At 37.0% G+C, this 14,231-nt stretch overlaps 1 protein-coding gene across 1 annotated transcript; it reads left to right on the top strand.

The window, feature by feature from the left end:
* The first annotated feature begins 4,971 nt into the window (after positions 1-4,971).
* OR8B60 (olfactory receptor family 8 subfamily B member 60) lies at positions 4,972-6,015 on the top strand. The gene has a single exon (XM_024997184.2). It carries the CDS (start codon positions 5,002-5,004, stop codon positions 6,013-6,015), a length of 1,014 nt encoding a protein of 337 aa, XP_024852952.2. The 5' UTR covers positions 4,972-5,001.
* Positions 6,016-14,231: the final 8,216 nt, after the last annotated feature.

Below are 14,231 nucleotides of genomic sequence, written 5' to 3'. Positions count from 1 at the left end.
TTGTAGTAATAAAAGTAAGAAATAACATTTTCTCAAATTTAGGTGGTTGCATCAGATCTGTGTTATATAGTGTAATTATGAATGTATTAAAAGTAGTCATATTTTATTGTATGATGTTTAAGAACTTTTGTTTGGGAAGAGATACCTTAAACAAACCAGGAGACTAATAATAGATCAGAGAAATATATAGTTTAATGATGGTGACAAACATTAGACTAATATCTATTATTGGCAAATTAATAATAATATAAAACGAATTGAATATACTAGGTCTCCTACCCCATTTGTGGCACACAACTCCTAAAACCCTTGGAATTCAAGGGATGACAAAGATAAAGGTATGCTTGGTAATGTTAATAAGGTGACTTTGGGGCCTCATCTAAGGTTGCTGACTGGTTGTCAGAAGAACCAACCTTCTTATTACGGGGTTGGAGCTTCCAGTCTCTTCCTAGAATTTCTACAATTCCATGTAGGGGAGAAGCGCTTAAGATTGGGTTCAATCACCAATGGCCAATGATTTAATCAATCATGCCTGTGCAATGAAGCCTCCATTAAACCTCAAATTGATGGGATTCCAAGAGTTTCTGGGTTGGTGAAAGTGTAGAGATGCTGGGAGAGCTGTGTACCTGAGAAGGGCATGGAAGCTCCATATTCTTTCTGTAGACCTTGCCCTGTTCATCTCTTCTATCCAGATGTTCATCTGTATCCTATATCAGATCATTTTATAATAAGCTGGTAAATATAAGTAAACTTTTCTTCTGTTCTATGAGCCACTTTAGCTGATGAATCGAACTTGAGGAGGGGGTCCATGGGATACATTCTGGGAATTTATCTCATTAAAATAAAAGTGTTGGAATATCAAGTGTATGTACAATATTGAATATTTCAGCATTGCTGTTGGATAGAAATTATGGATCTCTATCAATGGGGAGTGGTTTGATGTATTAGAATATATCCACAACAGAGACTTTTAGAGACATTTTGGTATAATTTTGTTAGATTAAAAAAGCAAAGGGTCAAAAATATGAAGTTTTGAATCAATTTTAAAGTCTTTATAGTTGTAATTATTTTTATATAAGTGAGTAGGAAGATATAGAAAGGTGTTTTTGGTTGTAAACATGGATAATTGAGGGTGACTGATGGATGGGAGATCATACAGGAAAGCGAGTGTTAAGGAAAAGGAAATGATATGCTTTAAAAATATAAAGTAAGCATCACATGGTCACTTATGCCATAATGTAAAAACATGTAGGTGTGGGAAGATGTGCATGTCAAATTTTTTTGTTTTTGTTTTAATATAAATTTACTTTAATTGGAGGCTAATTACTTTAGAATATTGTATTGGTTTTGCCATACATCAACATGAATCCACCATGGGTGTACATGTGTTCCCCATCCTAAACCCCACTCCCACCTCTCTCCCTGTAACATCCCTCTGGGTCATCCCAGTGCCCAAGCATCCTTTATCATTCATCGAACTTGGACTGGCAATTCATTTCATATATGATATTATACATGTTTCAATGCCATTCTCCCAAATCATCCCACCCTCTCCCTCTCCCAGAGTCCAAAAGACTGTTCTATACATCTGCGTCTCTTTTGCTATTTCGCATACAGGGTTATCATTACCATCTTTCTAAATTCCATATATATGCATTAATATACTGTATTGGTGTTTTTCTTTCTGGCTTACTTCACTCTGTATAATAGGCTCCAGTTTCATCCACTGCATTAGAACTGATTCAAATGTCTTTTTAATGGCTGAGTAATACTCCATTGTGTATATGTACCACTGATTTCTTATCCATTCATCTGCTGATTGATATCTAGGTTGCTTCCATGTGCTGGCTATTATAAACAGTGCTGCGATGAACATTGGGGTACACGTGTTTCTTTCATTCTGGTTTCCTCAGTGTGTATGCCCAGCAGTGGGGTTGCTGGGTTATAAGGCAGTTCTATTTCCAGTTTTTAAAGGAATCTCCACACTGTTCTCCATAGTGGCTGTACTAGTTTGCATTCCCACCAACAGTGTAAGAGGGTTCCCTTTTCTCCACACCCTCTCCAGCATTTATTGCTTGTAGACTTTTCGATAGCAGCCATTCTGACTGGCGTGAAATGGTACCTCATTGTGGTTTTGATTTGCATTTCTCTGATAATGAGTGATGTTGAGCATCTTTTTATGTGTTTGTTAGCCATCTGTATGTCTTCTTTAGAGAAATGTCTGTTTAGTTCTTTGGCCCATTTTTTGTTTGGGTCGTTTATTTTTCTGGAATTGAGCTGCAGGGGTTGCTTGTATATTTTTGAGATTAGTTGTTTGTCAGTTGCTTCATTTGCTATTATTTTCTCCCATTCTGAAAGCTGTCTTTTCACCTTGCTTATAGTTTCCTTTGTTGTGCAGAAGCTTTTAAGGTTAACTAGGTCCCATTTGTTTATTTTTGCTTTTATTTCCAATATTCTGGGAGGTGGGTCATAGAGGATCCTGCTGTGATGTATGTCAGAGAGTGTTTTGCCTAAGTTCTCCACTAGGAGTTTTATAGTTTCTCGTCTTATGTTTAGATCTTTAATCCATTTTGAGCTTATTTTTGTATAGGGTGTTAGAAAGTGTTCTAGTTTCATTCTTTTACAAGTGGTTGACCAGTTTTCCTATCACCACTTGTTAAAGAGATTGTCTTTTCTCCATTGTATATTCTTGCCTCCTTTGTCAAAGATAAGGTGTCCATAGGTGCATTGATTTATCTCTGGGCTTTCTATTTTGTTCCATTGATCTATATTTCTGTCTTTGTGCCAGTACCATACTGTCTTGATGACTGTGGCTTTGTAGTAGAGCCTGAAGTCAGGCAGGTTGATTCTTCCAGTTCCATTCTTCTTTCTCAAGATTGCTTTGGCTATTCAAGGTTTTTTGTATTTCCATACAAATTGTGAAATTATTTGTTCTAGCTCTGTGAAAAATACCATTGGTAGCTTGATAGGGATTGCATTGAATCTATAGATTGCTTTGGGTAGTATACTCATTTTCACTATATTGATTCTTCCAATCTGTGAACATGGTATATTTCTCCATCTATTAGTGTCCTCTTTGATTTCTTTCACCAGTGTTTTATAGTTTTATATATATAGGTCTTTAGTTTCTTTAGGTAGATATATTCCTAAGTATTTTATTCTTTTCGTTGCAATGGTGAATGGAATTGTTTCCTAATTTCTCTTTCTGTTTTCTCATTATTAGTGTATAGGAATGCAAGGGATTTCTGTGTGTTGATTTTATATCCTGCAACTTTAGTGTATTCATCGATTAGTTCTAGTAATTTTCTGGTGGAGTCTTTAGGGTTTTCTATATAGAGGAGCATGTCATCTGCAAACAGTAAGTTTTACTTCTTCTTTTCCAGTTTGGAATCCTTTTATTTCTTTTTCTGCTCTGATTGCCGTGGCCAAAACTTCCAAAACTATGTTTTATAGTAGTGGTGAAAGCGGGCACCCTTGTCTTGTTCCTGACTTTAGGGGAAATGCTTTCAATTTTTCACCATCAAGGATAATGTTTGCTGTGGGCTTGTCATATATAGCTTTTATTATGTTGAGGTATGTTCCTTCTATTCCTGCTTTCTGGAGAGTTTTTATTTCTATAGGATTAAAAATATCATTAGCTATGTGTTAGCAATACTACCCAAAAGTGAAAGAAACAGTAGAAGAAAGACAAGGGAAGAGAAAATCCCTAATGTGAAATTTTGAATCAAATATTGAGTTTTCAGCATTTATTGCTTGTAGACATTCAGGATGGGGAACACATGTATACCTGTGGCGGATTCATGTTGATATATGGCAAAACCAATACAATATTGTAACAATATTTTTAACTTTTATTGTAAAGTTAAAAAATAAAATTAAAAAAAGTTAAAAAAAAATATTGAGCCTCCAAAGACACCAGGGCTAAATTATCTTCATACTATGTAAACAATTTCCTAAGTCTGTATTTCCTCGAGGATTTGCATGCAGAGGCTCCTGAGAAAATCTCTTTATCAAATCCCTGAGAACTTGAAACTCAGAATAAAATACATATTATTATTTTGAAAATCAAGAGTGCTGTTTGGATTCCTTTTTGTGATTTAATGATCACCTCTGGGCAAAACCTTAATTAAAAATCATGATCTTCATCTGACTGACTCTCAGAGCAAAAGAAATGCTGAGACTTATAAATGCTCTGAGCCCCTCCACAGGAATGGAGGAGATGAGGTGAGTTCAGTTCTGCTGCCTCTTGCAGCAGAAGATCTCTTCCTCTTTGGAGAGCTATGGTGGAGGGGGAACCACAAAGACAGTTTTGATGCCAATAGGCAAAGAAGAGTGAGTATTGAATCCTTTTTGTTTTTACATCTTTCACAGCCCATAGCCATTGGAAAGTAACAGGTTTTTCTGCTTCCCCCAGTTCTGGCCCTGAGATAGAGATGACTAATGGGTCTGTGGGAGAGGAAATTAGAAATTAAAGGTAGTGTTGAAGTCAGTGGGTTTGCAGTGTTACTAAGCTTTGTACCCTTTAGGGAATTTCTTATGCAGGAGACCCACGTTCTAGGCCAGACTTAATGATTTCCTTGTTGTGTATGCTTGGGAAGCCAAAGGTTCTCTCTGAGTCTCTGTTTCCCCAACTCTGCTGTGGACATGTGATTATGATTGCCTCCTACACAGTGTCCAGTCTGGATTGGTAGCTGGCACAGGGTAGATGAAGTGTGGTGAGTAAATATTAGCAAACACAAATGAACAGGTGAAGGAATAAAATCAGTTAGCGACAAATTGAGGGGAGAAAAGGTGAGAAATGCTTGCTTTTCTTACATTCTCTTGCACTCTTACATTCTCCCAGTATTACTATGCTGATGCCCACCCACCCTCCCCTCCTGCCACGCCAGGCACTTGCCTTTCTCGGTATGAGCAGAGCCAGATCCATTGTTTATTTATTTCTGTAAAATAGTTAACCCTCAGCAGAGTCTTTGGGCTTCTTGGTTCCTGAATGGACTGGGCATGAGATTGCATGGGGAATCTGAGTTCTGCCTGAAATATGACTCTATTCTCCTATCTTTCAGATCTCACTGGAAGAGAATGGATATTGGAAACAGCTCATTGGTCACTGAGTTTATCCTTGTGGGTTTAACTAAACATCCGGAGATCCAGGTGCCCGTGTTCTTCCTCTTCTTGGGAATTTACATAATCACCGTGGCAGGAAACCTGGGCTTGGTCACTCTAATTAGATTGACTTCTCACCTCCACACTCCAATGTACTACTTCCTCTTTAATTTATCCTGTATTGATCTCTGTTACTCTTCTGTCATCACCCCCAAACTGTTGGTAAACTTTCTGTCAAAGAGGAACACCATCTCCTATGCAGGATGCATGACTCAGCTGTTTTTCTACTGCTTTTTTGTCAATGCAGAGTGCTATGTACTGACAGTGATGGCCTATGATCGCTATGTGGCCATCTGCAAGCCCCTGTTGTACAAGGTCACCATGTCCCCTCAGGTCTGCTACCTAATGGCTGTGATTGTATACTTGGGGGCCTTTATTGCTGCCTGGGCCCACACAGGATGCATGTTGAGGTTGACCTTCTGTGATGCCAATACCATCAACCACTACATGTGTGATATCCTCCCACTCCTGGAGCTCTCCTGCACCAGCACTCACATCAATGAACTGGTGGTTCTCATCATCGTTGGCTTTGATGTTGGTGTGCCTGGCCTCACCGTCAGTATTTCATATGTTTTTATCCTTTCCAGTATCCTCCACATTAGTTCCACAGAAGGAAGGTCCAAAGCATTCAGTACTTGTAGCTCACATATAATTGTTGTTTCTGTTTTCTTTGGGTCAGGGGCATTCATGTATCTTCATCCTTCTTCTGTTTTGTCCATGAACCAGAAGAAAGTGTCCACTGTATTCTATACCATTTTGGTGCCTATGCTTAATCCTCTGATCTATAGCTTCAGAAATAAGGAGGTTAAGGTTGCCCTGAAAAGAACCTTCAGTAGAAAAATATTTTTCTGAACTGAAACAGTATTAATCATGATAATAGAATACACCTTTCTTTCAAAATCATTTTTTTTTCTATATAGAGTTCTTTCACAGAGGATGGAGTGAGGTATAATAGAAGGACTTTGATTTAGAAGGTTGGGTTGAACACTCTGCAAAGTATGGGTATACTTTTACTTTAGTGTTATTGGGAAGAAATTGATGCAACTTAATATTTGTAGCAAAGAATTGGGGGTCTAACAGTTGTGAAATGTATTCCTTTCTTCTTTGTCTTCTTCCTCTATTTCTATCTTCCCTCCCAGTGCTTTCCTCTTAAAAATCAGAATTTCACACCTTTTTAAAGTAAGTTGACTAGTTCATAGCAGATAAGAATGTTTTGATTATGGAACATTTCTACACAGAAAACAAAGATAGGACTCACATTTGAACTTCAAACCTATGTTTAACTGACTAATATCTCTCTTTGAATGCTCTACAGGCATCTGAACTTATAGGAATCAACTTAATCACAGAAACATCACTAAGCCTACCAAACTCTCTTCTTTTCTTTTGGTCTCTGTCATTGTGAATGGCACCATCCTCTACTTAATTGCTCAAATCCCAAATTGGTATCTTTCTTGATCCCCCTCTCTTTACTTGTCCTCCACACCCAATTTATCAATTACTAACAGTTCTTGTTCTTATGAACATTTCTCATCCAGACACCAGCCTTCCAACTGGCTTCTCCCTTTCTTATCTTTCCCCTTAAAATCCATTCTCCACACTGCAACCAGAATGCTCTTTCCATACTTCAAATAAGATTACATTTACCTTGGTTTACTCTGTTCACTGGAATTTCTTTCAAGGTAAAACCAAATCCCCACACTAGGCCAAGCAAGAATCTTTCTGTTTGCACCCTGTTCACCTCTCCAGTCTGATCTTCTGTCACTGAAACTCCTTCCTCCCTGTTTCTTTCCAGTACCCTGCTAAAGTTATGTTGAACTTTCCCAAATTAAATAAACTCTTGTTCCTTTGCATTACTTTTCTACAAGCTCTTCTCTTAGTCTGGAACACCCTCATGTACAAAGAGTCCTTTGTCTTACTCAGCCTGTTTATCCTTCAGGTATTAGGTTATCCAGAACTCCAGGAGGTCTTTCCTGGACAAAAAGATGGGTAGATGACCTTCAGGGTATATGCTTACCCTCTCCTGGCACATTCCACTGTACTGGAAGTTCTTTCCTTCTTAAATATTCAATCTAACTCTATGTATTTAATGATAAGAAAACTTTAAGTTATTTATTTGCAGGAAAACGTTTAGTTCAATACAAGGGAATATGTTATGTAAGACATATGTTTATTTATTCAACTTGGATTTTCAAAAGTGGGATGAGAATCACATGATAACTCATAGAGTGCGTAGAGGGTTTCTCTTGTTTTCATTTTTCTACCTTTCTATGAAAACACATTTTTCTCACTGAACAATGAGGCTTCCTCCCTGGTTATATTCAACATGCTTTCCTTTTTCTAGCATGCTTTTATTACCTATTTATAATCCACCTTGTTTTCCGTTGATGTTTTAGGTATCAGTTGAATGTAAACCTGTCTAATCCACCTTGCAAAGTTTAGGTGCTCTTTTTTGTATTTCCCAGAGTGTAGCAGTCAGGACTGACATGAAGTAATGAGAGCAATTTTCACAAGCTTTTCTAGTCATCTGATTATCTGTCTTCCCTGTGAGGGAAGGCACCTTGGGTATCTTCTTGATTATATCTCTAGGGCTTAACATAGTGTTGGATGTTTAGTAAAGGCTCAGTAATTATGTCTGGAATAAGTGAATGCTTATATTTGATTTTAAACTTTGAGTCATAGAGAAGAGATATTTGCGGAGAAGATGAGTCATTCTAATTATTACCACTTCTCCCTCCTAGAACGGTTTTTGTAGCAGTTTATTTCCACAGTGCTTTTCTCAATGCACAGGGATGGAAAACAAAGATTCATTTATTTTTATGTAGGTTGTTGTGTATATTTAATAGTCAGGAAATGAAGGTATGAGTTGGACTGACTCCTAGAAGCCCATTAGGGTGAGCAAGCTCACAGTTTCTGGTTTAGATTTTTACTGCCTGGGTTTAAATTTCAGTTTTGCCATTTGCTAAATACATGACTCTGAAAAAGTTACTTAACATTTCAGAATATCTGTTTCCTCATTTCCAAAATTAAAAAAATAATAGTACCAATTTAAAAGGACTTTTGTGGAGGTTGTTATTGATTTGCTTGGGATTCAAGCTACAGTAAATGAGATATAGTCTTGGATTTGACCCTATGTAGTAGTATCATTTCATTTTTAGAGCCTCGATTTAATAATATGAAAAATAAGATGCTTGGCTGGATGATAACATGTGTTCTATTCATTAAAAAATCTTGCAATCACTGCGTCTCAGTTTCTTGACTTATATGCTGAAAGAACTGAACTGAATCATTCTTAACTTGGGTATGTCTTAGAATCATTCAGAATAATAATATTATTATCTTCTCTTCCATTTTGAGACCTACTGTGTCGGAATACATCTGACATCAGGGCTGAAGAATATGCCTTTTAAAATTCTTTTCAAATGATTATATTACTGTTTGGTTAGTTGGTGATTTGGAGCTTTCCACTTCTAATGTTCTGTGATTTTAAAATTGTCTCTGGACAAGGATTTTTGTGGGCACATATAAACTTTAATAATAAACAATTTCATGGTATCAAGAAAGTTAATTAGCTATTTCAAGAAGGAAAGAGGAGTCAATAGTATTCAGTGCTGTAGAGAGTTTAGATGGCCTTTGCACTGGGGATCTATAAACTCTGGAAGATAATATTATGGAAATGATAGAAGCAGAAGTCTGATTGCAGTTGATTGACTAGTAGAAGACATGGAGGGAGTAGAACATATTCATAGATTACTCATGTGAGTATTCTTCTAATCTCAGGGTAGGTGCAGAAAAAGAAACTATAAGGAAAACTTTTTTCAAAAACTTAGTGAAAACTTCTGTAAATATAAAAATAGACAATAACTTTCACCTTTTGCAATATGCTGAATTAGATATTCTGGTGGACCCCATTTCTACAAAATAGCTAGATCTTGCATCAGATATCATATACATCAAATTGTCCAATAAAATATACAGGAAATTGCCAAGGGGAACAGGAACCCACACTTCTTGTATGGCGAGACCGAACTTCTGTGATGCCAATATTGTCAACCACCATCTTTGCAATATACTTCTTCTGCTTCAACTTCCCTGCACCAGTACCTGCAACAGTGAGCTTGTGGTTTGTCTTCTAATAAGATGATCATTTTGGTTCACACTAGCACTACTTTCACCTATACTTTTATCATCTCCAGTATTGTCTCCGTCAGCTCCATGGAGAGTAGAGCTAAAGCTCTGATTCAGTACCTCAGTACCCAAGGTTCCCATATAATGACTCTTTCACTTTTCTTCTGGGCAATAGCATTCATGTACCTCACAGATTCTAATGTAGAGTCTATGGGCTGGGGAAATGCGATCTCAGTCTTTCATATAAATGTTGGGCCCATCTTGAACTCCATTGCCTATAGTCAAAGCAATAATGATGTCAATTTTCTATGAAGAAAACTAAGAAGAACATATTTTCTTGGCAGCAACAGAATTTGTGTGAGGAATTTTGAGGACTGGATTGTTCTGCTGATTTTGTTTGGGTTTCTTCATGGTTGGATCTTCACCATAATCAAATGGAAATGGGATACATTCTCTACTTTAATTCAGACTCTCTTCCTTCCTTTCATCCTTATTTCCTTCATTTTTTTATTTCTATTCTTTCTTCCTTCTCTCTTTCTGAGGTTTCTCAGTATTTCCTCTCATTTCTCCTCTTAGCTTTTACAATTGTAATTATGTAATTGTAACATCAAGGAAAATAGAGAAATTACTATTACTCTGTCTTTGCTTTGTGGAAGGATATCTACTTCTGGGGCAAATATTACAGATTCTGTAATAAATTAATAGAATAATATTACAAAGTATCTATCTACACACTAAAGTGGTATGTCTAATATGTTGAGGACTTAGTGATAAGTATGTCTTTGGTGTCAGTAATAGAATTCATATGACACAGACACAGTTTCAAATTTGCTCACAAAAACAAAAGCAATGAAAAAGAGCTTCTGTAATTTACTACTTTCATTCTTTCCTGGCTTTATTAACATTTGCAAAATTTTTCCAACTTCTATAAGTCTTTAAATGCTGGAGAGGATGTGGAGAAAAGGGAACCCTCTTACACTGTTGGTGGGAATGCAAACTAGTACAGCCACTATGGAGAACAGTGTGGTGACTCCTTAAAAAACTGGAAATACAACTGCCTTATGACCCAGCAATCCCACTGCTGGGCATACACACCAAGGAAACCAGAATTGAAAGAGACACGTGTACCCCAGTGTTCATCGCAGCACTGTTTATAATAGCCAGGACATGGAAGCAACCTAGACGTCCATCAGCAGATGAATGGACAAGCTGTGGTACATATACACAATGGAGTATTATGCAGCCATTAAAAAGAATACATTTGAATTAGTTCTAATGAGGTGGATGAAACTGGAGCCTATTATACAGAGTGAAGTGAGCCAGAAAGAAAAGCACCAATACAGTATCACTTCAGTTCAGTTCAGTCACTCAGTCGTGTCCGACTCTTTGCGACCCAAAGAATCACAGCACGCCAGGCCTCCCTGTCCATCACCAACTCCCGGAGTTAATCCAGACTCACGTCCATCAAGTCAGTGATGCCATCCAGCCATCTCATCCTCTGTTGTCTCCTTCCCCTCTTGCTTCCAATCCCTCCCAGCTTCAGAGTCTTTTCCAATGAGTCAACTCTTCCCATGAGGTGGCCAAAGTATTGGAGTTTCAGCCTCAGCATCATTCCTTTCAAAGAAATCCCAGGGCTGATCTCCTTCAGAATGGACTGGTTGAATCTCCTTGCAGTCCAAGGGACCCTCAAGAGTCTTCTCCAACAGCACAGTTCAAAATCATCAATTCTTCAGCGCTCAGCTTTCTTCACAGTCCCACTCTAACATCCATACATGACCACTGGAAAAACCATAGCCTTGACTAGATGGACCTTTGTTGGCAAAGTAATGTCTCTGCTTTTGAATATGCTGTCTAAATTGGTCATAACTTTCCTTCCAAGGAGTAAGCGTCTTTTAATTTCATGGCTGCAATCACCATCTGCAGTGATTTTGGAGCCCCAAAAAGTAAAGTCTAACACTATTTCCACTGTTTCTCCATCTGTTTCCCATGAAGTGATGGGACCAGATGTCATGATCTTCGTTTTCTGAATGTTGAGTTTTAAGCCAACTTTTTCACTCTCCTCTTTCACTTTCATCAAGAGGCTTTTTAGTTCCTCTTCACTTTCTGCCATAAGGGTGGTGTCCTCTGCATATCTGAGGTGATTGATATTTCTCCCAACAATCTTGATTTCAGCTTGTGCTTCTTCCAGCCCAACGTTTCTCATGATGTACTCTGCATATAAGTTAAATAAACAGGGTGACAATACATAGGCTTGACGTCCTCCTTTTCCTATTTGGAACCAGTCTGTTGTTCCATGTCCAGTTCTAACTGTTGCTTCCTGACTTGCAACAAATTTCTCAAGAGGCAGGTCAGGTGGTCTGGTATTCCCATCTCTTTCAGAATTTTCCACAGTTTAGTGTGATCCACACAGTCAAAGGCTTTGGCATAGTCAATAAAGCAGAAATAGATGTTTTTCTGGAACTCTCTTGCTTTTTCCATGATCCAGTGGATTTTGGCAATTTGATCTCTGGTTCCTCTGCCTTTTCCAAAACCAGCTTGAGCATCTGCAAGTTCATGGTTCATGTATTGCTGAAGCCTGGCTTGGAGAATTTTGAGCATTACTTTACTAACATGTGAGATGAGTGCAGTTGTGCGGTAGTTTGAGCATTCTTTGGCATTGCCTTTCTTTGGGATTGGAATGAAAACTGACCTTTTCCAGTCCTGTGGCCATTGCTGAGTTTTCCAAATTTGCTGGCATATTGAGTGCAGCACTTTCATACCATCAAATTTCAGGATTTGAAATAGCTCAACTGGAATTCCATCACCTCCACTAGCTTTGTTCGTAGTGATGCTTTCTAAGGCCCCCTTGACTTCACATTCCAGGATATCTGGCTCTAGGTGAGTGATCACACCATCGTGATTATCTGTGTCATGAAGATCTTTTTTGTACAGTTCTTCTGTGTATTCTTGCCACATCTTCTTAATATCTTCTGCTTCTGTTATGTCCATACCATTTCTGTCCTTTATTGAGCCCATCTTTGCATGAAATGTTCCCTTGGTATCTAATTTTCTTGAAGAGATCTCTAGTTGTTCCCATTCTGTTGTTTTCCTCTATTTCTTTGCATTGATCACTGAGGAAAGCTTTCTTATCTCTTCTTGCTATTTTTTGGAACTCTGCATTTAGGTGCTTATATCTTTCCTTTTCTCCTTTGCTTTTCACTTCTCTTCTTTTCACAGCTATTTGTAAGGCCTCCCCAGACAGCCATTTGCTTGTTTGCATTTCTTTTCCAAACATATATATATATATATGGAATTTAGAAAGATGGTAAAGATAACCCTGTATGCGAGACAGCAAAAGAGACACAGATGTATAGAACAGTCTTTTGGACTCTGTGGGAGAGAGAGAGGGTGGGATGATTTGGGAGAATGGTGTTGAAGCATGTATAATATCATATATGAAACAAATCGCCAGTCCAGGTTTGATGTATGATACAGGATGCTCGGAGCTGGTGCACTGAGACAACCCAGAGGGATGGTATGGGGAGGGAGGTGGGATGGGAGTTCAGGATGGGGAACATGTGTATGCCTGTGGCGGATTCATATTGATGTATGGCAAAACCAATGCAGTATTGTAAAGTAATTAACCTCCAATTAAAATAAATAAATTTATATTAAAATAGAAATTATTACATGAAAAAATATAAAATGGCAGTCAGTGTAGATGTGTGTTGAAAATAGGTACTACGGTGAATGCTGCCCTTCACAGTTTGGTTTATATCAACTTCTCCAACATTAGTCTGTTTTTCATAGTTTTAAGTATTCTTTGTTAACCTTATTATACTACTTGACACAGTTAATCTTGAAAAAAGAATTACTTCTCTGCTACTCCAATAGATTATGAAATCCTATAAAACTCAGATTTTTTTTTTTTAATCTTTATATTCCTGGTGTTAGACACAGTTTTTGTTTGGAAATCATTCAGTGTTTTATACTCTTAAAAGTGCAATGTAAAATAAATTATAATACTTTTTGCTTCCAAAACATCAAAGCTGGTGTTTCAACCATTCAGTATGAAGAAGATATTGATTAATATAAAATTTTAAGTGATCATTAAAATGCTTCAAAATTCTGCAGTGTCTGTCTTTGCATTTAATCTTAGTGATTTTTTATTTAAAAATTGCATAAAGTCAATATAAATCATACATAAATATTTTATTTATGTGGTTTTACAGCATCAACTCATTAAAATCATTTTTAAAGTGGCTGCAGTTTCATATTTTAAGGCATAAATAAGATATATGATAGTATTTGCTAATTTCTGACAATGACCAATTCCACTTTGCTTTGACAATGAATTAGGTGAATATTTGTCTTAGAGATTGTTTTGAAATAAAAGTCTATTTTCAACTGTGAACACATGGCAAGCATATTGCTTTTCTCATTCCCAAGAGAAATTGTGCAGTAGAGTAGAAAGTGAGGAGTTTTATTGAGGATAAATGAAAAAGTTGAAAGAAATTAAAGAGTGTTACAATGGTAAGAAATGTTTTATTAAAATTGGTAGCAATTTCCGAGAATATATCTCTAGGGCTAAGGTAGGTGGTTGATTTAAAAATATGCTATTGATGTATTCCACTGGGTAAAATAAAATTATTTTAAAAACCTATTTCAGAAGTCCCAATACTTCTAAATTTATCCATCCACAATATTTCTATTTTATTTATTTTTACTAAATCTTTCATCTGTTCAAAAGCAGATTAGTATACCATGTAGAGATTTGTAGGCTATATTAAATTATCAGAATAAGACAATATGGAAAAGATTAAAAATAGCCACTGTGTACGTATATTCAAAGTAAATACCATAACAATACTGCCTTTCATAATTTGGCCTCTATCAAAACTCCAGATTTTCTCTTGGTATACTGCCTCCTTCTAGCCCCTCCACTCAAAATAACCACTTTC

This window comes from Bos taurus, chromosome 9, assembly GCF_002263795.3.
Source record: "Bos taurus isolate L1 Dominette 01449 registration number 42190680 breed Hereford chromosome 9, ARS-UCD2.0, whole genome shotgun sequence".
Lineage (NCBI taxonomy): Eukaryota > Metazoa > Chordata > Mammalia > Artiodactyla > Bovidae > Bos > Bos taurus.
This window is presented reverse-complemented; position numbering and strand designations above follow the sequence as displayed.

Bases quoted from the DNA above. Each gene is read 5' to 3' on its own strand.
- OR8B60 (XM_024997184.2), top strand. From the start codon at position 5,002: ATGAGATTGCATGGGGAATCTGAGTTCTGCCTGAAATATGACTCTATT.